The 25,594-nt window shown below is 39.0% G+C and overlaps 2 protein-coding genes across 4 annotated transcripts; both read left to right on the forward strand.

Annotated features, from left to right (window-relative positions):
* Positions 1–11,910: 11,910 nt before the first annotated feature.
* Positions 11,911–15,095, forward strand: LOC147868912 (tubulin beta-6 chain-like). Its single transcript, XM_087324692.1, has 4 exons — positions 11,911–11,992; positions 12,863–13,261; positions 13,750–14,019; positions 14,329–15,095. The coding sequence occupies exons 2-4, from the start codon at positions 12,868–12,870 to the stop codon at positions 14,985–14,987; spliced, it is 1,323 nt and encodes a 440-aa protein (XP_087180818.1). The 5' UTR covers positions 11,911–11,992; positions 12,863–12,867; the 3' UTR covers positions 14,988–15,095.
* Positions 15,096–17,823: 2,728 nt separating this feature from the next.
* LOC147868913 (uncharacterized) lies at positions 17,824–22,811 on the forward strand. 3 transcript variants are annotated; one of them, XM_087324703.1, is made up of 11 exons: positions 17,824–18,059; positions 18,864–18,911; positions 19,018–19,180; positions 19,308–19,489; positions 19,601–19,709; positions 19,783–19,855; positions 19,941–20,022; positions 20,100–20,152; positions 20,950–20,986; positions 22,313–22,390; positions 22,484–22,811. In XM_087324703.1, exons 1-11 carry the CDS (start codon positions 17,856–17,858, stop codon positions 22,514–22,516), a joined length of 1,062 nt encoding a protein of 353 aa, XP_087180829.1. In that variant the 5' UTR covers positions 17,824–17,855; the 3' UTR covers positions 22,517–22,811. The 3 variants fall into 3 exon arrangements, with proteins under 3 accessions (XP_087180829.1, XP_087180837.1, XP_087180844.1); XM_087324711.1 differs by having other exon boundaries at positions 18,867–18,911; XM_087324718.1 differs by lacking the exon at positions 18,864–18,911 and having other exon boundaries at positions 17,908–18,059; positions 18,948–19,180.
* Positions 22,812–25,594: the final 2,783 nt, after the last annotated feature.

Raw genomic sequence — 25,594 nt, forward strand, 5'->3', positions numbered from 1 at the left:
AAGAAATGGACACCGAGCTGATCACGGAGAAAGCGATCCATGCACTAACAGGCCTTCCAAAGGGGGGCATCTATACTATTGACAACCCTACCTCCGAATAGCTCATCAAATACTTCGGCAAGTATTCTCTAGCCACCAAGGGCTACAAGACATAGGGCGGAGAAGATATGTTATTCCGAGAAATTGCCCGTGTACTCCATGAATTCGGCCACGTATACCCTCGACCCCCTGTTATGCCTCAGAACTTAGCAGGCTTGATCATCGCAACATACAAAGGGGTCAAGGTGGATTGGCCAGTGCTGATCGCCGACGGATTGTGTGCGGCTATTGAAACTGTAAGAGGTAAGGAAGCCAAAGAAGGCCGGAAAATATGGCATGTGGTGGCTCAGTGGCTCACCCTATTGGCGCCACCTGTCGAGCCCATCCAGACCAAGAAACGGGGAAGAGTAACGGACGGCACCCCGAAAGCTGCTTCAAAGCGACAGCAGTTATTGGCCACCAAGACCACTAAGGGGAAGACAGCCGACACGGAGCAGGCGGCGAAGGAGCGCGCCATCCGGAAGCAGCCGACGGACAAGCAGGAGGAGAAACCGGCACAGCCCCTGAAGAGCACACTCCGCCGACCGGTGCAGCAAGTAACGAACACCTTGGCGGTAAGAATGAATGCCGAGACTCAGGAGGAGGAAACGGAGGAAGAACCTACGGAGCACCTCCAGCGGCGGCCAAAGACGAGAACTGCAGAATCAGCTGGGAAGCGTTCGGACCCACAAAAGGATGGAACGCCTTTACCCCACACTGAGAATCCCACGCCAAGGGAGGAACCAGAACCGGTTCGGAAGGAACCAGTCTCAGAAGCCCCTACACAACAGGCAATATCGACGGGTCAGGAAATGGCAAGCCGCGAAACGCCAGCGCCGGTAAGGCATGTGCCACCTTCCTCAGCCGGCCAAGAACAAGCAGAACAAGAGCGGGCAGCCGAAACACAACCGGAACCCGAACGGCCAAGTGGTCAGCAGGCAGAGCCAGAAGTGCAGCTCGACGCAGTTAGGCGGGACCGGCCACTGGCAAGTGAACGCATCAGCCAACCCTCCGTGCAGACGCAACAACAGGGTACTGGCAGCTAATGGCTCTGGTGGATAGGAGAGCAGGTTGCCGGAGTGATACTGTATGTAGAGGCTGAAGAACGAGCGCAGATGGAACGGTTGCTAGTCACAACCGATGAACTAGAGACGACCCGGTCAAGGATCCGGTGCCTTGAACAAGACTTGGATCGGGTCATAGAAGACATGGCCAAAATGTCCTTAACCGCAACATAGATCCAAGCCCCGGTGACTCTGGTGGATGTACAAAATAAAGAAACAACCATGCTTGTACATACAAGACCCCGGAGACAGAAACCGTCCTGGAGAAAGATGCGGCGCAAGCCCAAGAGCTTTCCGAATTAAGGGACGAACTTGCCGCATAAGAAGCACTATGGAGCCGCGAACGAGAGTTGAAGAAAGCGGCAGAAGAGGAGTTAAAGAAGACTGTTGAAAACCTCCGCCGGGCAGAAGAAAATCTGCGGAAAGGGCATCAAGCTTACAACCGGCTAAAGGAGGAAAAAGAAAAATTGTTGTAGGAGAAGGACAAGCTACGACAGATGATGGAAACGGAAATCGAAAGACTGAAAGAAGAACTCCATCAACAAAAGGATCGAGAAGACTGCGCTCGCCAGCAAATCAACCAGAGGCTGAAGCAGAAGACAGAGGACTTCGACCACCTGCACCGGAACTTTAAGAGCTTGGACATGGAGCATAAGCAACATCAGGAAAAGAATGGCCGAGCTCCGCCAGGAAGTTGATAGGGCCACGACGGCACTCACCGACGAACGGGCTGAGAATACAAAGCTATTGGAGGAAGTGGCGAGGGACCGGATGGAGCTCCACAAGCAGCACCATGAAGAAAAGGAGAGGGCGACAATGGTGTTACAGAGGTTGCAAACAACCTATCAAAGTCAATTGTCGAATTATAGGGAGCAGGAGGCGGACACGGTCAGAATCATCAAGCAATTGAAAGAGGAGCGACAAGCCGTAGAGAACAAATCACAGATGGGAATGGAAGATTTCCCCGCCATAAAGGATGAGCTGGCAGAAGATTTCACGGCTCTGGCAGATGAGCAATTGGTGCAGGTCCAACAACTCATAGCTCAACTGGACAAAGATCGGATGGATGCTCAAATCCAGTTTGAGAGCTATGAGCGGTCCCGGCTTAGGGAAGAAAAAGAAGGGCAGGCGGCAATGGTCAACCTCAATGATGAGGAACCATCGCCAGCATAAGGAAAAGTCAAACAGAAACAACTCCGACGGAGGAAACAACGAAGGAAACGTCGGTGCCAGAGCAACAATCGGAGTCACAGCCAGAGTCGGAGTAGCGACAACAACAACAACAGATTCCCGTCGAGCCATTGGAAACTCTGGAGCAAAGAATTCTAGACATTTTGGACGAAGAGTAACAGGGCTGGATAGTGGATTCGACGTACAAGGTACTGTCCCACGGGCGTGCCATGTGTTACCCGGCCGACAAAGGAGCTAGAAGATGTCCAGACCAAGAGTGTGAAAAGGGGAATTGTTATTTAGGAATCTGTTGTAATTATTAGTCTTAATATATTAATATGTGGACGGACGAACCGAATCGGTATGCCGATCTGGATCCGGACCGATCCCGAATAGGTGCCGGTTGGCACCGTTTTGTACTTCGCACCGGTGACCTATATAAAGGCCCGGTTACAATGTAGTCATCAACGGAGAGTAATATAAACCTTTTGTTTAATCATTAAGTATTGTTCACCGTTCTGTGCTTATTGTATATCTTACGCGTGTTAATGACATATTACTAAGTAACCGATTAAGGTCCAATTAAGCGTTGTGTCGTAAGTTATCTCGCCATAACACCCTTTGGTGAAGTGTCTTAAGTGGACACCCTGTGTTAGGCTGTTGTCCGGCCCTAAGGATTAACACATACGACCTTCTCGTCGGTCATGAGCTACGACTTGATTGCCTCTTTCGATGAAGCATCCGTCATTATTGAAGTGTACTTGCATTCCTTGTTCGACAATCTGGCCAACTGAGACTAGGTTTTTCGTGATGGTGGGGACATGCAACACGTTCTTGAGGTAGGTTTGTTTGCTGTCGTTTCCGAATGGAACGTTCCCGATATGTTGTATGGGGTGAGTTGTGTCATCTCCTGTTTCGACATATCCGGGACGCTCGGGCTTCCGAAGTTCCCAAAACCAATCTTCATGGGACGTCATGTGATTAGATGCTCCCGAATCAACAAACCATACCCTGTTCGGAGTGGAAGCGGTTGTTGACGCAAGTGCAGACATTGAGTGTGCTTCGTGCGTCATTATGAACATTGCACTGCGGTCGCCGTAGTCGGAGTTCATGGCGTAATTTGTTAGTTGTCGGCCTTGCTCACTCTTCTTCTTCCGACACTCCTCTTCGTAGTGGCTGGGTTTTCCGTAGTACCCGCACTCAACTGAGTTCCTACGGTTGCTTGGTCCGGCGTGATGACTCCCCCTTCCATCGAACTCTCTGGGGCCGTTTCTGTCCACTTGCCATTGGTGGAAGTTACGATGTTGATTGTGTCAACCTTGGCCGTATTGGCCTCTCCTGCCGCGACCGTGTCCTCTTCCTCCATCGAAGTTCGAATATAGCATTTGTCCTTCGTGTGTGTTGTTCCTTTGACACACGTGATTCTCTTCGACCAGCAATAACGATTGGAGATCAAAAAAGGAGGGAGGAATCTCTCTCGCGAGAACGACCGATCTTATTGCGCCAAATCGCAGTGTTAAGCCACCGAGGCATATCTGCACCATTTATTCGTCGTCAATGCTAACATTGATCGATCCAAGGGCATTGCACAACTCCTTAATCTTTAAGGTGTAGTTGTCGATTGACATGTCCCTTTGTTGAAGATTGTTCAACTCCTGTCGAAGTTGAAGCTTTCGTGCAGCCGTATTGGCTGCGAAAATCTTCTTGAGGTTTTCCCACGCCTGCTTCGGCGTTTTTGCCTCTCGAATGTAGCCAAGCATGTGATCATGAACGCATGATGCAAGGCAATACAACACACGGCTTGAGGCCTGCTCCCAAGCAGGATAGTCAGCGTGTGTTGGGTTGGGTTGTGATTCGTGAGCTCCTTCGATGTAGCTCTTGTAGCCTTGTCCGACAAGGTATTGATGCATCTTGTATTCCCAAGATGCAAAGTTCATTCTGTCGAGCTTCTTGGTAGGAAGAGCGCTTCCCATTTGAGTGTTCATGGTGATTTCTTCTCTGTGGACGAGCTGGTTCTGTTGATCGTCGGCATGCAGCATAACACAATCGAATAGGCTTAATCAGGCAACCACTCACTCTGATACCATGTAAAGAAATGAGGCAAGAGTGGTTGTAATGCAGCGGAAGATGAATGTGTGTGTGTGTCTCAAGACAGAGTGAGAGAGAGTGAGAGAGAGAGATCTCTTAAGACAGAGATAGACAAAACTGTATATTAACCAAAATTACATCAAAGCATAAGACATCCAACAACAACAACTAAGTTACAAGGGGTTGGTTTAAATACCAATTGAGCTAGGGCAAGTGCCCTTTCTACTATTTACAAAACTAGCCTGGTATGTCCATGAGCTAGTGTGAAACCTATCTATGGGAAGTTGAGTTTGATTCTCAACAGATTTAAATTTTCCCTTTTTCTTCTTCTTCCAACAACCATTTAGATTAGAATCCTAACTTGTTGTAAAACTTGACTTATCCGCCCTTCTCTCCGAAGCATGACAACATAAGGCAACCCCTCGAGACTGAATAATGACTCTTGGAAAATGCAACACTCCAATGGATGACTTGTGTTGGTACTTGGGAAAACTTGATTCACACCCTTGTGTTCCAAATTCCCCAATTCACCTTCTATTGAGCCTCTAAGCAACTAGTTAATACAACCACTTTCAAATGAACCACCCCTCACCTTCTACACTTTCCACATTGATTTCTTGTGGATGTTTTGTTGTAAAATCTCCCTCAAGGAGATTTGTTGTCTCTTCTATGTGATGTATCAACATCCGAACAAAGGATTTTCTAAGTTCATAATCATTTCTTGCAAGTTTCGTGAAGATCTCAAAACAATTAACTTTTCCACATTGTGTAAGCCAATGCATACTGTGAAGTCAATTTTTGCTGTAAGAAGAGACCCCGGCAAATACATCGAATACTAAGCTCTATAAGAATAAAGCACAATGTGAAAGGCTCAAGAGTTAAGAGAAGAAGAAAATTGAAGGGATATGAAGTTAGAGGTGTTTTCCAAAAGTATAAAAAGCAAGAGAAAAGATAGAAGGAAAAAAATACATAATAAGGTAGAGAAAAAAGCTCATCACTTCTGCATCTCTTATCCAAATTTCAAAAAAAAAGATTCATAAGAAAGCTAATAAAGAGAGCTTTCTTTATGATAAATTTAGAAACATAAAATAGAAATAATGATATGAAAAATGTATCACATAATCTCGAGCATATGTAAAAGAAAAGAAAAGTAAAAAGCAAGAATAACGCTACTAGAAACCTATAAATATGAGGGTATTCTTAGCAATAGGGGGAGGATAGATTATCTACAAGAAGAAGGGAGAAAGCATAAGAGGATTATAAGAAGCTTAGTAGAAGAAAGGGTGAAGCAAGAAATACTTTTTTGTCTAATATTATATTTAAGTTGTTATTTGGTTTTTGTTACTCTTAGAGTATAAGAGTATTGTATTCTTTTCTAATTAGTATATTGAAGCGTTCTTTTTCCTCCTCTCTTCTCTATCATTTTTCTCTATCTCTTCATCACATACCAACACCCCCGAGGACTTTGTTGATTGGGTTCTCAACATGGATCACACTCACCTTGATTGTCACCACCAAGTCTTTCCCATGGATGAAGTATTACACTTTCACAATGTGGTTCAATGCACCATCTACCTCAACATCGACCACTCCACCATTGATTGCACATTAAGCAAGCAATGTATCTGTGTCATTATTGAGTATATACCATCAAACATTATTAATATAATTGATTGCACAACGAAATATCCATCGTCTCAAACTAGTTACTGATTCCTACTTCATAGAATCACCCCCACAAAAGCGTATGCTAGACATATTGTCTTTGGATAATGCTCAAGACTATGACTTAATTGACCACTAAAATTACCAAGACGGTGAACTTGATGATCATGATGTTGAGATGGACGGTGACTGAATCGGCTCTCGCAACTATCGTGACACACGCCGACAATATCACTGTAATGATCATTGGAATTTCCATGCACCCAACTAGTTCAACCACCAAGATTATTACAAAGACTATAACTTGGTGAGGTAGTATGTCCGTGAAGATTGTGGATGCTACCTAAACGCCCCACCATAAAAGCAAGATCCTCATGTGTAAAATGAGAACCATGCTCAACACTCTAATGATCTCACGTGCAACTAACAAGGTGTCGTCTTCACTAGAACCAAGTAATTAAGGGCAACTCTCAAGGTCCCTCTTCACTCGAACCCTTCCTCCATGTCAACAATATGCAAACCTAAATCCACTCAAAGACAAATCATGTTTTGGAATTGTAGATGATACCCATGGAATAAAGACTCTAGATTCAGTTTTTTGGATAAAGATTATGTTGAACATGAGCAGGTTGAAGAAGTATTGAAATGGTTCATAACTATGACCTGTGAGGGCTTGTTTCCGAATACAACTACCTTTGTTGTTGTCTATGGATATTGATACCTTGCAATGTGTCTATGGAATAGCTTGCAATTACTGGATTGTTTTCTCTACTTTGCAGTACATAGATTTGTTTCCTCAGCCATTGTCTTACACAAGACGGGCTTGGGGAAAAAATACTTTATATGTTGTAATCGATATGACCTTTTTATATAACTAATGGAAGGATATTTTGTTTTGGAAAAATAAAATAAAATAAATAAAGACTCTAGATTAAGTGGTGTTGGTCAACGGATCAATATTATATTTTTGGTTGAAACATGGAAAAACGAAGCCAAGTGTATACCTAATATTGATGATAAAATCTACCCATACTTGCATTAGAATAAATATTAGGCTATGAGTAGAGGAATGTATTGACTATGATGATGAGGAAAGCTATACATGAGTATATATATGATAAATACAAAAGACATATGTATATGGGTTGAAGTAACACTATCTAAAGATTAACTTTATTTGACATCTTGACATTGTAGGATACATTTGATACGTAAAAGAGCTATTTTCTTTATTTGAGGGAGATCTAGAACACAAACCTTCCCATTTGTTAGAAAAGTAAAACTTCAACTTCAAGGTTATGTGATTTTAATCGTATCATTAAATTATTAAACTTCCCCAAGTTATCATTTAAAGAAATTTCCATCGATGTATTTCCCATGAAATTGATAAAACATATCATATTTTAACTCAATGAAGTTAAGCATGCTAACCTCATGAACATCAATAATTGTGTTCATTGAAACTTGGGGATAACAAATGGAAGCTTGAAGCCTTGGAAAGTATTTTAAAGACTGATAGTTTGTGTGAGTCATTACCACAAAACAATTTTCATATAAATAATGTCTCAAAGTCATACGCACATGATTGGCTACAAGAATTTTCTTTTCTTGAACAAATACTAACATTGAGTATAGTCAAGGTTCTTACTCTCGAAACCAATAAGTTTTCCATTTTAGTTTAACAGACTTATGCGTTTAACGTTTTAAAATACCAGCAAATGGCATAGTCAATTGGCAAAAAATTACGAGGAGATTTCTACAAAAAACCTATTTAAAGTCAAAACTAATGAATGAACAAAGTTCTTGGATATTATGAGGAATAGGCTTAAGTTTCCCTTTCTTGATTTAAGAAGAATCAATTTGGACACCTTGATTGGTAAATAAATGTTTTAAGTGATCTTTTGAAAAAGTCACATGTTGATGTTTTGGCATAAAATGTTTGTTACCACAATGTTTGTAGAATAATCTGAACATGAATGTAATGTTCATCCTAAGCATGGCTATAAATGAGAATATCATCCAAAAAAACGATGACATAATGATCAATTTTATCCCAAAAGTGTCATTATTTTCTTGTAAAAAATAGATTGAAGCATTAATCAATCCAAGTGGCATGACTAAAACTTCATAGATCATCATGGTGAGTATAAAATGAAATTTAAGGAAAATCCCCTTCACCAAATCTTATTTCATGGTTGAAGATCACATTTGGTAAAGTTTTGATCACCTTGCAAAAGTTTAAGAGAGTTGGCATTGGAAAACCTCACCTTCTTCACTTCCTTCCTAGATTGTGGGAGAAAAATAAAATGTTTATGTGGCTTGGGATTTTGCACCAAAATTTTCATTGAGATTGTCGCATAATAGTTCAGTGGTTAAGCGTCAATAACTTGGAAACGGAATTTTGAATGCCCTCTCCTACCAATTACTCAAATAGTAACCCTAGAAATTCCCAACTGAGGAAAAATGAGTTTTTCATAATTTTCACTCAAGTGTACATACGTGGTGTGGGCTCTTCGTTTCTTAAACTTGCATATTAAATCACCATGGTAATTATAAATCTTGCATATTATAATAATAAGTTTTGAGGTAAGTGAATTCAAATTTTCAACAAGTTCTTAAAACAAATGAACCTTTTAACATAGGGTTAGAAGAGATTAGGGCAAGAAGGAAATGGAGAGAGACGTTTAAGTTATTATTATTATTATTATTATTATTATTATAGATATCCTGTCATTAATAGAAACAATTTACAAGATTTTAAACCTCTATGTGATTGGCCAGGGAAACAACCATTTCGACGGCTGAAAATGCCAATAAGGAGTGTTGTTATTGGATGTCAAGAATGGAGTAGTTGTCCATATAATAAGAAACTCACTTCGTTGAGCAATTTTAGCCTTAGAATCTCCAACTATACCATCCCATTGACCCTTCAAAATATGAACTATGTCTAACCAAATGTTCAAACCCACTTCAGCTGGTGGTGTTTTAAGTTGATGGAAAATGAGAGAACACCTAGCCTTCCAAATGTGATATACAATGGTACTACTCAGTATCTCCCATACTGGCTGGACTTCCTTCCTTACTCCTGAAAACTGTAATGATAGTAATGGTAATGTATGAACACTGCCATATTTAGTGTAAAATCCAACAAGAGATGTTTAAGTTTCAGCATAAGGGTTCTAAAATCAACTAGGTCTCCTTGGTCTTGTAGGTCTCCCACATGCCCTCATGATTTGCAATGTGATGATTCCATTTGTCGGTAAAGCCTAGGCCTTTGAATCTCAACACTTGCCAAACCCCACAATGAGCTCTCTTGCTCATTATATAGCTTCTTGGAGTCCTCTTGATAGATAAAAATAGTATTAGCTTTCCCTTTCGAACATGAACTTGTCCTTATCCTTGTATGACACTTGTTTTTGGCAACAAGTTTGCAATTGTACATTTATTACATCCTTTCCAGCATCATTTATACATAACAACTCTTCTTTTTTCCTCCATTTCCTAGCAAGTTTTTGAACCCTTTGCCTTATTATTCTAGTCGTTAACTCTAACCATTTTAAGTTGAACGTTTTTGTATTATTAATTTTTCTTTCATTAGTCACTTTGACAAGAATTTCGACCTATTGTAAAACTTAACTTTTCCATGCTTTTCTCCCTTCACACATGCCACTACAATGATAGATTTTATTAACCTTTCAATGTGAATTAAGTTTCATTAGAAATCCATTAGTTGTTTTTTATATAGGAAAGTTTTTCCTAATCAACAATCATATGTTGCTTTGTTCGAACAACTTGTAACTAGAATTATGATGTAGAATGATAACTAATTGATGGTAGGTCAGCTTTATTGTAATAATTGTTCATAACTAATGAAAGGATATTTTCCAGGAAAGAAGAAGAAGAATATGATGTAGAATTCTATCCATAGACTTCTAATGAATGGTTCACAACCTTACCTTGGGTTTCTAAATCAATCTCTTCCACCATTCCTTGTTTTACATTATATGAGACCATTTTAGGGATCCCACTTTTGCCAACAATCATTAGTTATAAGGGTTAGCTCAAAATGCCCATTCAAAATTCAATGTGTCATACCATCAAGTGGATGATAAACTTTGTTCTCTTTTACTCCCCCTCAAGCTCAACAAATCAATAGGAAGCATGCCAATCACCATAAAAAGATCATCCAAGTTTGTCTGCTCCAAGAGCTTTTGCAATATATCTTTTGTTTGACTATTGGTTTGGAAATTTTGGAAATTGGTCTCTCTAGTTTCTATCTATTCTTGGATCTAGTGGTAATACACCTCAATGTGCTTTATATGTGCATGCACCGATGTGTTCCATACAAGATGTTGTCGAAAACAGTCTTATAATGGACATATTCACATTGCCCCTACGGACAAATTAGGATAGGGTATTCTTGTAAATAACATAAACGGCAGTTCCCCTAGTTTGGTTAGTATATAACCAACTTTGTAACTAGTTTGAAGGGGTTGCCATTGCTCATTCGTTTGGATAATACATAGTTTGTATTTTGTGCCTCTTTGTCTCCATCTCTCTCTCTCTTCTTGCACTTGTCTCAGACTGTATCATTCTTGATTCTACCTTCACACTTGATTGTCTATTAGCATACACTATTGCAGTCATCTTTTGATGACAATCTACCTCCAACACATGTATGTTGTGTAGGCCACAATAGAGTCACACTAGATTGTTGATCAAAATGTTGAAGTCATTAAGAATTTTCTTGAGTCAAACAACTTCGCAAATGACAACTATTTGAGCCCCTAAAATCCACCTTCATGCTTGATAGAGCCACAATTGGTTGCTTTAACTTTGTTGCTGAAAGAGAGAGTGTCACTTCCCAAGGAGAAAGCAAAACCTGATTTCAATAACAAATTTGTTCAACTCCTGGCTTGATTGATATTCACGTTGCCCTTCAAGTTGGATCGGAAGTCCTACTTCATAGAAGCTGCCAATGTCCACACTGTCATGTCACCTAGATGCCACTCACTTATTACAATCTAAATGCTCGTTGCATGATTTGGGTAAGGAGGTCGGGCGTGTAATTAAGGTTGTGGTGTGAGAGATCGACTTGGAAGTTGCAACTCAACATTCCAAATTTGACCAATAAGTTCAAGATATAATGAAATTGGGAGGGCAAGATTGTACGAATGGCGAGTAGTAGACGAGAGACTTCACTTTCTTGATGGAGACGAAAGCGGTATCCCATAATTACTAGGTTTTGAACATACAAAGGAGAACTAATGTGTGTGTTGGTCATAGAAGATGAAGAAGAATAAGAAAAGAAACCTTTGTGTTGTAGTGAAGGCTGAAACGACAAGAAGACAAGAAAGATACATACATACATACATACATACCAATACATGCATACATACATACCAATACATGCATGCATGCATGCATACATACATACATACATACATACATACATACATGCATGCATACATACATACATACATACATACCAATACATACATACATACATACATACATGCATGCATACATACATACATACATACCAATACATACATACATACATACATACATGCATGCATACATACATACATACATACCAATACATACATACATACATACATACATACCAATACATACATACATACATACATACATACATACCAATACATACATACATACATACCAATACATACATACATACATACATACATACATACATACATACATACCAATACATACATACCAATACATACATACATACATACATACATACATTATATACAATTACACTGTCTGTTTGTCTGTGTGGGCTGTGTTGTGTCCCCCTCCCCCCCCCCCCCCCTACCAATTCCTTCTGCAGCTTCACATACACACATACTCTGTCTGCCTACCTCCGCCTCTCTCATTTGATCTCTGCAGATTCGCAGGTAATCCTTCCATCCCTATCCGTCCCTCTTTCTTTCGTTATTATCTTGGATTATACTCGATATTCATGGTAAGAAATCGTCTTCTTCTTCTGCTAATGCGCACTTCACACACACAACTTTTCTACGTCCTTATCGGACTCAAGATCTTCTTTTCATTGTTGCAAAATCTCTTGTTTTCCTTTTCCCAGAAGGGGGGGGCCTCCATTAGATCGCTGTCATGTGCATCGCCTTTCGTCTTCTCATCCTCGATATTTAATTTTTTGGGTTTTTTAACTGCTTGTTGTAAATCAATGAGCTTGTTAGTGGATTTGAGATGACTGATCGAAAATCTCTGCGCAGACTATCTGTATAGTTTGTAGCGCCGGCTCATTCGATTCACGGTCATTGATTGATATGGCAATCATGCTGCAACTGTATAATAAACAAAACGTAACTAGTCCTCTCCGTTCCAATCTAGCATTTGTTGCCCATCTCGTTGGATGCTTCTTGTTTCTGCATATTTGAAAAACACTGTTTAAGTGAAAAGATATGATCTGACGCTATTCTTCTCCTAATTGAAGAGCTAATTTTTGTAGTACTATATTCCCTGCATTTCATCTTCCATGTATTGGAAACAAGACAATGGCCTCTCTAAAGGCTTTATCACCAGCTCATTTCGTTCTAATTGTTGCATACTTTGTATCGCTAAAAATGACCCCTGATCTGGTTTAAACATTGATGATTCATCTCGTTAAGCTGACATCTCTAGTGCCTTCATTTCGTTAATCTTTTGAGCTTGATCCTCCAGCCGATCTTCAGATTCTATATAATAAATAATCATTATTTGTTTGACATATTTACATCCTATCTGCTGATTCGTCTTCTGCTCAGGGAAAATGAGAGAGATTCTCCACATTCAGGGGGGTCAGTGTGGAAACCAGATCGGCTCAAAGTTTTGGGAGGTCATCTGTGACGAGCATGGTATAGATCCCACGGGTTCGTATCATGGAGATTCAGTTCTTCAGCTAGAGAGGATCAATGTTTATTTCAATGAGGCTAGTGGGGGCCGATATGTGCCAAGGGCAGTCCTCATGGATCTAGAGCCAGGAACGATGGACAGTATTCGCACTGGGCCACTTGGTCAGATCTTCCGACCTGATAACTTTGTGTTTGGCCAAAGTGGTGCCGGAAATAATTGGGCCAAGGGGCATTACACAGAAGGCGCAGAGCTCATCGATTCCGTCTTGGATGTCGTACGGAAGGAAGCAGAAAATTGCAATTGTCTGCAAGGTAATGGAATTATTGTACTTTCTCTGTTGCAAGAAGAAGACACTGGAAGTTATGATTGTCTTCAAGGTAATGTAACCTAATGCAATAAGAATATGGTTTGGGCATGCTTCCTGTCCATCCTTTTCCTATATGGTGGGAAAGAGCTGGTAGATGTCGGAAGGATGCAATCCATCGGTGCTTCATCATCATCATCATCATTGATGAAGCATGAAATGCATTCTAAGAAGAGTGATGGGAAAATAGATGTGGAAACATGCCTAAAACATGAGTGAAAACTCTCCACTATAAAAAAAAAATCAGATTTTGGTATCCCATCTCTAATTTCTCCATGATAATATTTACTTTGCAACTGGTCTGCAAATGGGTGTATATGACATTCAAAAACTTGTTAACTGAACTGGATGTGGGTATCTGTGCTGGCACTTGACAGAAAAAAAAAACCTTGTTATCAATCTGCAAATGACACTATGTTACTGGCTGGCATTCAGGTTTCGAAGTCTGTCATTCGCTCGGAGGAGGCACGGGTTCTGGCATGGGTACCCTGCTGATATCAAAGATACGAGAAGAATATCCTGACCGGATGATGCTCACTTTCTCTGTGTTCCCATCTCCAAAGGTCTCTGACACAGTTGTAGAGCCATACAATGCCACTCTCTCAGTGCATCAGCTTGTCGAAAATGCAGATGAATGCATGGTTTTGGACAACGAAGCACTCTATGACATCTGTTTCCGCACATTGAAGCTTACAACCCCCACATGTAAGAACTTTCCTTGAACCTTGATGATTTTTTTATGATGTTTCATTTTAGATGTTCTTGTTTATCTAAATGCAAACTTAAAATGCAAGATTAAATTATCATTGATCTTGAAATGAGTTGTACTATTAAAAATCTACAATGTAGTCGATTTTCCTTCTCTAACTGGGAATTGAGAAATTCCCAAGCCTTCTAACGAACATGGCAGTTATCTTGCCGAATAAGTGACAACCAGCCTGTTGAAGTCCTGTATGTTGTAATCCTTTTCATAGTTACTCTTTTTTATTTCTTTGTTTTCAACTGAAATTGCAGTTGGAGACTTAAACCATCTCATATCGGCAACCATGAGTGGAGTTACATGTTGCCTCAGATTCCCTGGCCAGCTCAACTCAGACCTTCGTAAGCTTGCAGTGAACCTGATCCCTTTCCCAAGGCTTCATTTCTTCATGGTAGGGTTTGCTCCATTAACGTCAAGAGGCTCTCAGCAGTACAGATCCCTAACTGTTCCGGAACTAAGTCAACAAATGTGGGATGCAAAGAACATGATGTGTGCTGCTGATCCTCGCCATGGAAGATATCTCACTGCCTCTGTGATGTTTCGAGGCCGGATGAGTACAAAAGAAGTGGATGAACAGCTGACTAACGTGCAAAACAAGAATTCCTCCTATTTCGTGGAATGGATCCCTAACAATGTGAAGTCTAGTGTGTGTGATATAGCACCCACGGGTCTCAAAATGGCTTCTACTTTCATCGGGAACTCGACCTCTATTCAGGAGATGTTTAGGCGTGTGTCAGAGCAATTCACGGCTATGTTTAGGAGGAAAGCTTTCTTGCATTGGTATACTGGCGAAGGGATGGATGAGATGGAATTCACCGAAGCTGAGAGTAACATGAACGATTTGGTTTCCGAATATCAGCAATATCAAGATGCAACCACCGAGGATGTAGAATATGAAGATGATGAAGCCTGAGATGCTCTTGGATAATATATAAATTGCAGGAAGATGAAGCACAAGCTAAGATTATTATTAAATATTATGGGGCTGAAATAAAAGTTAAGATATATATAGTCTTATTGTGAGTTTCCTTAATTTTTGATGTTTATGTTTTTGAGATCACTGTATATCTTAGCAGTTGGAGACTCCGAAATGGTTGAATTAAATTTCAAAATAATTCTCGAAAAGAAAATGTAAGGTAATTTATATAATTGGTCTTTTGCTATTCCATGCCTAATTTGAAGGGAAACGTGTGATTAATTAAAGATGAACCATTCCAGGCTATCTAAATTCAATGCAAATCAAAATGCATGCAATCATGTAAAGTCATAAAATGTGTGGTTACTATGAATAATTCCAAAATCTTGTAGGTTCTATTACTCATATATTGATCATTCCAAGTTTTTCAACCAAAGTCTAATTTTAAACATTTGACAGTATATGATACCATCACTTCATCACTTATTTGAGAAATAGTAGAACATGATGGTGGCATTATGGGATTTAGTAGCCTACTTTCAAGGCTGATGCCCGAAAGATTCTCCGAGTATATTCTTCATACCCCATCCCATGCTTACCAAAGCAAGTTTTGTGCAAGTATTCCATAGACAAGTTCATTTTTTAACATTACAATAAACTCATTCAATTATTCTGCCGGAAATCCAGATTATTGGTATCCTTTCTGTTTTGCTTTTTTTTTTTCACAAATGTATGTTTGTTATTAAAACAAGAGGATGATACAACTGTTGCTATCTCCACTACTTCATTAGTAGCATTACAGCAAGGTAAACCCTCTCAAATGTTGTAATACTAGATGGTATAACTCTACCTCATCTTGGGACAACATCCCCATTTAACATAGTTGTGAAAATTGTTAAATCAACTTCCCTTTCATCCTACGGAGTTATTGTGTAGCCCCAAGAAGTCCAACAAACAAGAACCCATTTTCTTATGGTCCAATTAAACCTATGTGTGGCATCTTCATCAACTACGTTTCTCTCTCTCTCTCTCTCTCTCTCTCTCTTTTGTAATTAGCTTACCCCATTGGTAAGTTGTTACACTACAAGCCATTATGTCTTGGGTTCGAAACTTGATTTTACTCACCTCTCTATTATATACTTCATACATATCTCTTAATTCACTAGATGCCACTGTTGAATGTAGGGGTTGAACCCATGACCACTTGGTCTTCATTGTTTCTCTCTCTCTAATGCTAGAAGTCAACCCCGGGATACACAAATGGGCTCCAGGCCAGGATATAACAAAGGGGTTACAATTGATCGAGCAATGGCAATTTGTCGTGCACGTAACCACGACCTCGACACCCTTATCATCGACAGATAAAAGACATTATCTCCCGCCATCGTAAGTGCTTCCCTTGCTTCAGAGACATTTCCATTCTGGATCGACCTATGCTAGAGATCTTTCGAAGACAAAAGCGACAATATACCTAACTTGAGGATGTCACATGTGCCAAAAACGAGATTCCCTCATTTCTTTTCTTTTCATGTTATTTACTTTTATATTTACTGTGTAATATTTATTTTATTTTGATTTGTTCTCAAAGACGAGACAACAGTTAAGATGTAATCTCTTATTTGGCCTTATAGGCCATTTTGGCCTCTTAACTTCTTTCTCTCTCTCTCTCTCTCTCTCATTTCATTCAACAAACATCATAGAACCCATGATAAGCCTTGAAATGATAGATGGATATTATGAACATTGAGAAAATACTTTGCAATTTGATAACCTCAAATAAGGAGAACTTGGATACATACTTTGCAATTTGATAACCTCAAATAAAGAGAACTTGGATATAGTGATTAATGACATACACCAATGAATCATTCTCCTTAATAAAGACAATGGACACCTTCAAGTTGAATACAACACAAAAAACCCTTGTTATCCCTATAATTGTGAGAATCTAATTGCAAGGTAGCCCTCTAAGGTGTTGTAAGACTCAATTCACATAAAAATAATATGTTTCACATATCAACGGTGAATCATACTAATAAAAATTGAGCACTATTGACATCATGTTACCATGAAATTCAATCCTTGTTTTACCATGGTAACAAATGTCTAGGTGTGAGTAATCATCTATCAAGGATTATATATGATATAATAGGATGTTTTCAAAGGCTTTGGACACATACATGGCCCTTAAAATCCTATCGTTGTCCACCACCATGTTCTAAGGATTATTTTCATTTCCACAAACATCGCATGCTCTTTCAAAAAAATGGTTATCATATCGACACTATAACATCAGTTGGAGGCCACATTAGAACATGCTCAATTGATTGTCTAGCCACTACAAGCAAGTTACTATCCGCTCTGGGCTTAATGCTATGCTCGAGTGCGTGCAACTTTTGTCAAGGATTCATTGCCATTGCTGGACTATGAGGTGTTCCATATCAAGCCGTGAGAGCCGCTATTGGCATCGAGAGCCAATCGTGTGGGATGTGAGTGAGCACCACATCATTGACGTAATGGTTGCCGTGGTATTAGAGGGTTGTAAGCAGTCGCACGGAAGTGACAAAGATGCGATACATACATACATAAGCATACATACATACATACATACATTACATACATATTACATACATATATACGATACATACGCATACATACATACAATACATACATACATACAATACATAAATACATACATACATACATACATACATACTGATACAATACATACATACAATACATAAATACATACATACATACATACATACTGATACAATACATACATACAATACATAAATACAGTGTCTTGGTGTGCAGAACGAACGAAGGAACGTGTGGTTCACAAATGCGAGGTTTGCTCCAGCGATGGCTGTTCTATCATCGCCTCTCCTGCCCAATCACTCCACGACCTCTTCCTTCTCCAGGAGCCACCACCTTCTCTTCCTCTGCACAACGCCTCATGGATCCTTCTCAGAGCGTCCGAGGATGAGGATGAGGATGAGGATGAAGAATGTAGTGTTTGCCAGCGATCGCGACAACGAAACTCCCTCCTCCTCTGATGCAAATTCGGTAGGCTCTCTCTCCCTCTCTTTGCCTCTGTGTTTGGGTAGCCGGGAAATTGTAGAATGTATGGATGGTTTAGGGTTTGAGACATCAATGCTTCGAAAAGAAAAACAAAGAAAAGAAAACTTGCTTACCAATCCCTTTGTAGAATGTAACGGTGTCCTTGTAGATCTATTAGAATTGGATTCTTGCCTCTTGCTTCGCCATATGAAAGTCCCTCCTCTGAAGCTAAAGTTGTATGAAGGAGGGTTTTGTGAATGGTTAGGACATTGGCCCCCTTAATTCACTGATTCCCATAACCTCCTTCTTACATTCACCTGTTGGACATTAGAAATGGATTGAAAAATACTGGTAACGTTTTCTGTATTGGTTTATTGATAATTGATAGAAGTGGATATAATAGCATATGTCCCAAAAACCTCAGAATTTTAAGCTTGTTTATACATCTGGTATCTTATCGCTAGCAGTGAGTTTGGAAGCCCCTGTGAATGGGTTAGTGAAAATATTGCTTACCACTAGAGCAGAGTCTCAACAAGTGAGAAAAGGGAGACAAATGGAAGTTTGGAGTTGTCCATGACATGCCTTGAAGCTATATGGGACCAGAAGTTGATATAGAAATACGTTTCACTTTGGCTAGGTGCACACTGTGTAAACATTAAACAAAAACGAAGTTAAGATTGTAAGTACTACAACGATGTTCTAATGCACATATTAAAGGTTAATTTGTTCTACCAGCTTTCTCATGTATCTTGCAATATGTATGTCTAGAAGTGTCTCATTGATTATTGTTAAAGCTGATTGTACTTCTTACAGATATCCTTAAAAAGCAATGATCAAAAAGAAGAGCTGGCTGCCAAAGTAAGCAATAGATATTGCATCTTAAATTTTTCACAGGCATATTCTCGTTTTTAATCAGATTTCCTTACTTCGCAAAGGAAAAAGTGTTCACTCACAGTTTTGTCAGCTGGCAGCTGCTGAAGCTGAGGCTGCAGCCTTAAGAAAAGAATTAGCATCAAGGTCCAATAAGGATGTGGATTTGGCCAAACTGAAACCTGCTACTCCAGAGAAGAGAATTGATGGAACAGGCTTTAGAGAGACTTTGTTCACAGGGATGTCACAAAATTCTGGTAAGAACTTAAATCCTAGATTATGTGCATACAGGCATTAAAGGTGTTCCTTTCTTGCTTTAATTTGGAGGGTCTTGAAAGCCTAGAATTCAACAGGATGCTATGCTTATATAAATCACCCTTTCAGGGAAACAGGACAAACAACCAAATTCATGGGGTCTTTCAGAGGCAGAACTTTTTCTTTCTAAAGGTGCTCCAACTGAATCTTCTTTAGGAGGTCGTGCTGTAGACGATAATACTGATAGTATAGTCAGGCGTCGGCTACTTATAGGATTTGGCATAACTGTTGCAGCTGTTGGGCTCTCCTTTGTGAGTTTGTATATTCTTGCAATTGTTTTGGCATCCTGGAAAGAGAAATTGCAGCAAGAGGCTACTTTGTGATCCAAAACTTATTATTTAACTATTTTCAAGGTGATCTAGTTGAAGATTCCACAAGGATTATTAAAGCCTTCAAAACCTCTCTTTTTTTACCTTGTACCAATCGTTCGTCTGCGTGAACAACTTAAGCTGATTGAGAAGACTAGCTCAGGTGAAGAAGCCTGCAAATATTTCTTAATTTTTCAATCTAGCACTAAAAACTGAAGCTATTTCGTTATTTCTAGATGCAAACACTGTCCGCAACCAGTTGCAACAGGCGTTGAATCCAAATAATATCTCAAAAGATACATTTTTGAGGTAGGATCTCTTGATTTGAGCATTTAGAAGCAGACATTTTGAGTTATCAAAGTTTCTTCTAGGTTTAACAGTGAATTTTGGGCAGTGCTGCAGGATGGCTTGAGGAACCAGCTGAAGCTGATAAAGCGGCCTCTTTAACATACATAATCTTTGATTATCTAAATCAGGTTGAACACTCAGAAAGTTATGTCTATTATGAGCGATCATATAATAGCTTCTGCTTATTCTTGTGCATTGTTTACAGGCAGATTACAAAAAGTATTTTGACACTCTAGGCACACCATCAGCAGCCCAACAGTATAATTCTTGTCTATCTTCTTTAAATACACATTTCCCCTGTTTTTTTCTGGTTAGTTTGCACGCAAACATTATTTTGTGGTTAGAAAGGGAGCATGGAAATTCAAGTTCCTTTTGAAGTCTTTCTTAATGCCTTTCTTAATATGAACCATCAATCTCATATGAAACTATCTATGGTAGTCCATAGTGCTTCTATAGGCCATGTTGCCATGTTAGTGATAGTGGTCCCCTATTGAGTCCTTCCATTGCTAGTGGAAGTTCTTAGTATATTGTCTTCAAAACTGTAGTCTATAGGAAGATGATATGCAATGTGACAACTGTTACAATGGTTTTTCTCTCACACGTGGAAAACAGGAGAGGGATCTCAGACTGAATGAAACTATAAAGATCAATGGGAAATGGAGCTCATGTGAAGGTGTGAAAAAATTTGATGCAGGCTGCTCTGTTGGTAGCAAACTTGAAGATTTGCATGTAGATTATTATAAGTACACTTCAGGTTTTGCAGGTGTATGGAATATTGTACAGAAGATGCACACACAGAAGAGTTCAGTTTTAGGTTAGATGGTATTATGCTACTTTTGCGGCAGATCCATCTGTCCTCTCCCTTTGTCGTTAAATGGGAACTCTTTTTTTGTCAGAACTGTCCAGCATATCAGATCTCTAAGATCCTATTCCTATTTCATGATCAGTAGTATTAACATAGTCATGGCAGTTTCAACATGATTGTTTTTGTATTACATGAATGTAACCTGCATTCTAGACATGTGGGAGGCCTCTGATTATCCTTTATTATTCAGGTTGGAGTTCTTGAAGTTTAGCCTGCGTTCAGTACAGGTTCTCTCCCCCTCTCTTTACCTACTTCAACTCACATAGAAAGGATAAATATAGTATAGTAGGTTAATGAGTGTAGGAAGTAGTAGCTTTGCATCTACAATATAAACAGACAGATTATTATTGAAATTGTATTATGTGTTGGATTTGCAATTTTATGTGTATTTAAATGAAGGCCAAAGCAGTTACAATTTTCTTTTGGCTGGTTTAGATACAATTCTATTGTTGAGGGCCAGGGATGATTTATTTTTCTTTCTTAGGAAATCGTCACGTGGGTAAGTGTTGTACTAAGCAAGTTTCACAAAAGGGGTGCCAATTTGAAAGTCCTCCATCCTAACTTCTATCTTATCATATCACAAGATGGAAGGCTTCTGATTTGAATCCTAGTGACAATTGACCTAACTTCCACCTTCTCTTATTACAAAATGGATCATAGTGACAATTGACCTACGTCCAGGACAGAGTTTGAGACTGCACTTTGGCCGCAATAGTTACTTGTGCATCACTAGAGGAGTCCCTAATAGTATTACTGAGGAAGAAATCTGTCCAAGTTCTCAGTATAGGTGTATCTGTGAGTTTCTCCCTTTACCTATCATCCAGGAAGAACTCTGTCAAAATTCATTGTGTAGGTTGGATCTGTGAGTTTCTTCCTCTACCTAGAGCCCATTCCATTTGCATCCCAAATAATAAAACCATCTTTTATCAGTTTACTCCAATGTATGGAGAAGCCCAAATTCTTCTTTATTAAGATAATAATATCATTCCCCTGATCTTGCAAGAGACCAGGCAATAATATATGTAATGATACTTATATTTTGACCATCTGCAGACATGAAACAAGAGGATCTTTTAACTTAGCTACACTTTTGGACTTGTCTTAGTTCTTTCTGTGTCCACTTCGTTTTATCCTGGTAGAGAGACCTGGTGTTTAGTCTGCGTACTTATCAAAATGTGATATGGAAGCAATAAAATATGCATCTAATGTTTTATTAATTTGTATATATGCATATGTAGATGCATTTTGTTGCCTGAAACTGCTGGCCTGATCATTTTAGCTGCCTGTTATGAAATTCCCAAAGCTTTCCATTGTTTCAGTGCACTATGAATTCACAAAGTACAAGAATTTTGATTGTCTCTTATGGTATGGGATATGTAATGAATTGTTGGGTATTTGATTGGATGAAGTTTCACTTGAAAAAATGTCTTACTTGAATATGCATTTGTCCTGTACTCCCATATTATCTTTATAGTTTTAGGTATTCATATAGGATAATATAATTTTGGATTCATGGCATGTGTATCCTGAATATATAAACCTTGTATTAACAGTCAGCTCGAGAGAATTTAGACTTATTCTTGGCACTAATGCCACAAGAGGCTTTGGCTGCAGCAAACAGCAATGTGGAGGTATGGAGAAAATTACTTTATTCACAAGGGTGATACTTCTGGTTGAGTTGTTTGATTCTATGATAGCCATGAACATTGTGTGCATATTTGCAGAGTGTGGGGAGGACTAATGGAATGGACAAGTGAGGATCTTCATCTGAATGCTGAGACCCATGAAATTCCAATGTCTTTTATGAAACACATAACCCTACTATCATAATCCAGAAAAAATGTGGCACTTTTATTTAGTTGCTGGACAAATATGATCGATGATTGTTAACTCTGATTTAGCATTATTTGTTTATGTATAAATGATCCACTGGATAGTACGCAACTTACACGTACCTTGGAGGAAAGCATGTGATTGTGTCATATTGACATATGTAATGTTATCAGTCTGTACAATGCACTTCTGTAATAAAAAATCAATTCTTTAACTTGGCATGGCATCCTCGTCAATAATATATGCTGCCAGAAGGCTAAGGAAAATTTTGTGTTCCTTAGGAGAACATAGTTCATTATTATCCTAATTCAAAAGCAATGCTAATAGTGTATTGTGTATTAACTTTGTTTAGCATTCTGTTGGGTTGTACAGGGATAACATTTTTACAAATCATTGTAGTCATATATCAAGCTATTTCTCTGAGTGATTGATGCACTCATGCTTATTTTATCTAGGGTGTTACTTTATTGGAGTAGTTTCTCCCGCTTGATTCTCAATGAACTCGTGGTGCATCCTGCTGTTCATAGGTATACTAATTTAATTTGGGAGATACCAAATTGGGCACTCTTTCTTGGTATCTTGTAAGTCTTCCTTGAAGATGCATTGCCTAGTCTATTTGTACACTCTTTGTTGGTTCTTCCCTGTTTTTGTTTGTGTATAGTAATGCATGTCCATGCGCTTTTTACTTGTTGGATAAGTCATTTAGTGATCAAAAGTTTGATTGGTTGTATCCCATGGCTCCTTTAAATTATGTACCTTAACTTGATGTAGTATTTGGTGGAAGGGGTAATTTGTGAATAAAGCACACTCACATATAATTACGTTTTTTGTGAGTTGTGTTGGAACTCTAGCAATTAGCTTAGTAAGAGGCTCGTCAGGTTAGAGCTTAATTACAATAAGAGAAGCTTAGATAATTACTTCATTATATTAAACATGATGAGGTACAATACATATGATTACAGCGTATGCGATGAAAGTTTATGTCTATACAAGCTATAATCAAAAGCTAATTGGTGAGCCAAATGATGTGTATGTTCCCATAATACTTTGCTAGTATGAAAAGATATAGGGTGGGTTTATAAGTGGGAGTCATTTGCAAGGCTAGTTCCCAACAACAAATTATCCCATGGGAATAAAAAAGAATAATCCATGGCATCTTGTATAAGGGATAATATTAGGATGGGAACATCTACAACACTTTAAAGAGTTATATTTGTGTGTGTTTCTAACTATTGCAATACAAGGTGCCTAGTATGCAATACATTAATAAGTTCATTCCTTTTTTTAATGCATCTAGATGAGCATTAGAGTATACGACTTTTTCAAAAGCTAGTATCAATCCAGCTTCTTTCAATCCAATTTTGTCCCAAAATTAGAAAGGTGGTTAGTGTGTGTGTGTGGGGGGGGAGCTTAACAAATAAACAAACCCAAAAATAAAGAACAAGAATTGAGAGGCTAGAAAAGACGCAAGGAATTAAAATACAAAGGAATATTTGTCAATAAAAAGATATGAACTTGTGGCTCGTATTTCTCGGTGGTTTTATTGGCTAGAAAAGGTGCAAGGAATTAAAATACAAAGGAATATTTGTCAATAAAAAGATATGAACTTGTGGCTTGCGCCATGAGCTACTTAACCAATACATACATGAACCCCCTTAATTGTTGTTAATAAAACCAATCAGCCAATACATTAAACCTTCATTTTTATTTAGTTAACACAATTTTTATTTGAGAAAATAACTAGAATACCCCTAGCTTAGTATCAAATTACGAGCACAACCCCACGTTTTTTTTAAAATTACCCAAATTAGCACTAATGCGTACAGTTTTAACAAGTTTAGCCTGTCCCGAGGATGTTAAATTATCTTCGACATCTCTCTCAAACCCTTTCTCTCCGAATCAATGGAGAGATTGAGAGAGAGAGGGAGAGAGAGAGAGGGAGGGAGAGAGTTTGAAGAGAGAAACAAAGGGGTATTTTTTTTCGAGGAGATTGTAAGTGATGACCAAGGGTGTACTTGTGGAATAAGTGTGTGTCATTTCGGAACGAGATATTATCCATAAGCTACACCTTATCCAAAAATAAAAAGTAAGTACAAAATAGATAGATAGATAGATAGATGTATGTATGTATGTCGGCCAATGTCAAAGGCTCTCCTCTCCTTCTGGCTCTCGATCGTTCTTTGGTTTCAGCCTCACGATTACATATAACGTATACATGTGTGTGGTGTGTGTGTGTGTGTTTGTAATTTTGTAGTCTTTTTCTCTCGCCATGAAAATGTTGGATATTAATGTCTCAACCCAAAAAAAAGGGGAGGGGATGACACGTGGCGATGATTCCATGGTCTGCTTGCCAGCTGTCGAATTTGCATGGCGCAGAAAAGAGGAGAAAGTGAAAAGTCTGGAATAAATCTCAGCCACAAGAAAAAGGGAGAGCGAGAGAGAGAGAGAGTTTTTTTTTTTTTTAAAAACAGAAAAAAGGGAAGAAAATAATTTCCCTCCAAACTTCCTTTTTTGCTTCTTCTTTTTTTTTTTTAATTTCCTTTTTGAAAGAGAAAACAAAATTGCTTTTTTATTATTATTTCTTCGTGTTCTTCTACCCCCCTCCCCCTGTTTTTCTTTTGCCCCACAGATTTTCTACCACGTGGCAAGGGCTTCGCTTCTTCTTTTTTTTGTTCTTGGCTACAAAAAAACACTAACAAAACAAATATAATGAAAAATGTAAAAAGAAAATTCCTCCTGGCCACACACACGCGCAAAAACACACAAAAGGAACCCCACCACAAATATCTAGAAGAAAAATGGTTTTAAGGATTTTTTGCTCTCTCTCTCTCTCTCTCTCTGTGTCTTGGCTGTATGTATGTATGTATATCTTCTCTCACCACACTCTGTTTCCTTCTTCTTTCCTCTCCTCTCCTCTCCTCTTCTTCTTCTCAATCACAGAACTTTACACCCCTGTTTCTCACCTCCCCTCTATTCCTAAGGAAGTTTCCGGTTTGAGGCTC

The sequence above is a fragment of the Azolla caroliniana genome, unplaced genomic scaffold (genome assembly GCF_043228905.1).
Source record: "Azolla caroliniana isolate FFs.n. ecotype wild unplaced genomic scaffold, voAzoCaro1.0.p SCAF_1, whole genome shotgun sequence".
NCBI classification, from domain to species: Eukaryota; Viridiplantae; Streptophyta; class Polypodiopsida; order Salviniales; family Salviniaceae; genus Azolla; species Azolla caroliniana.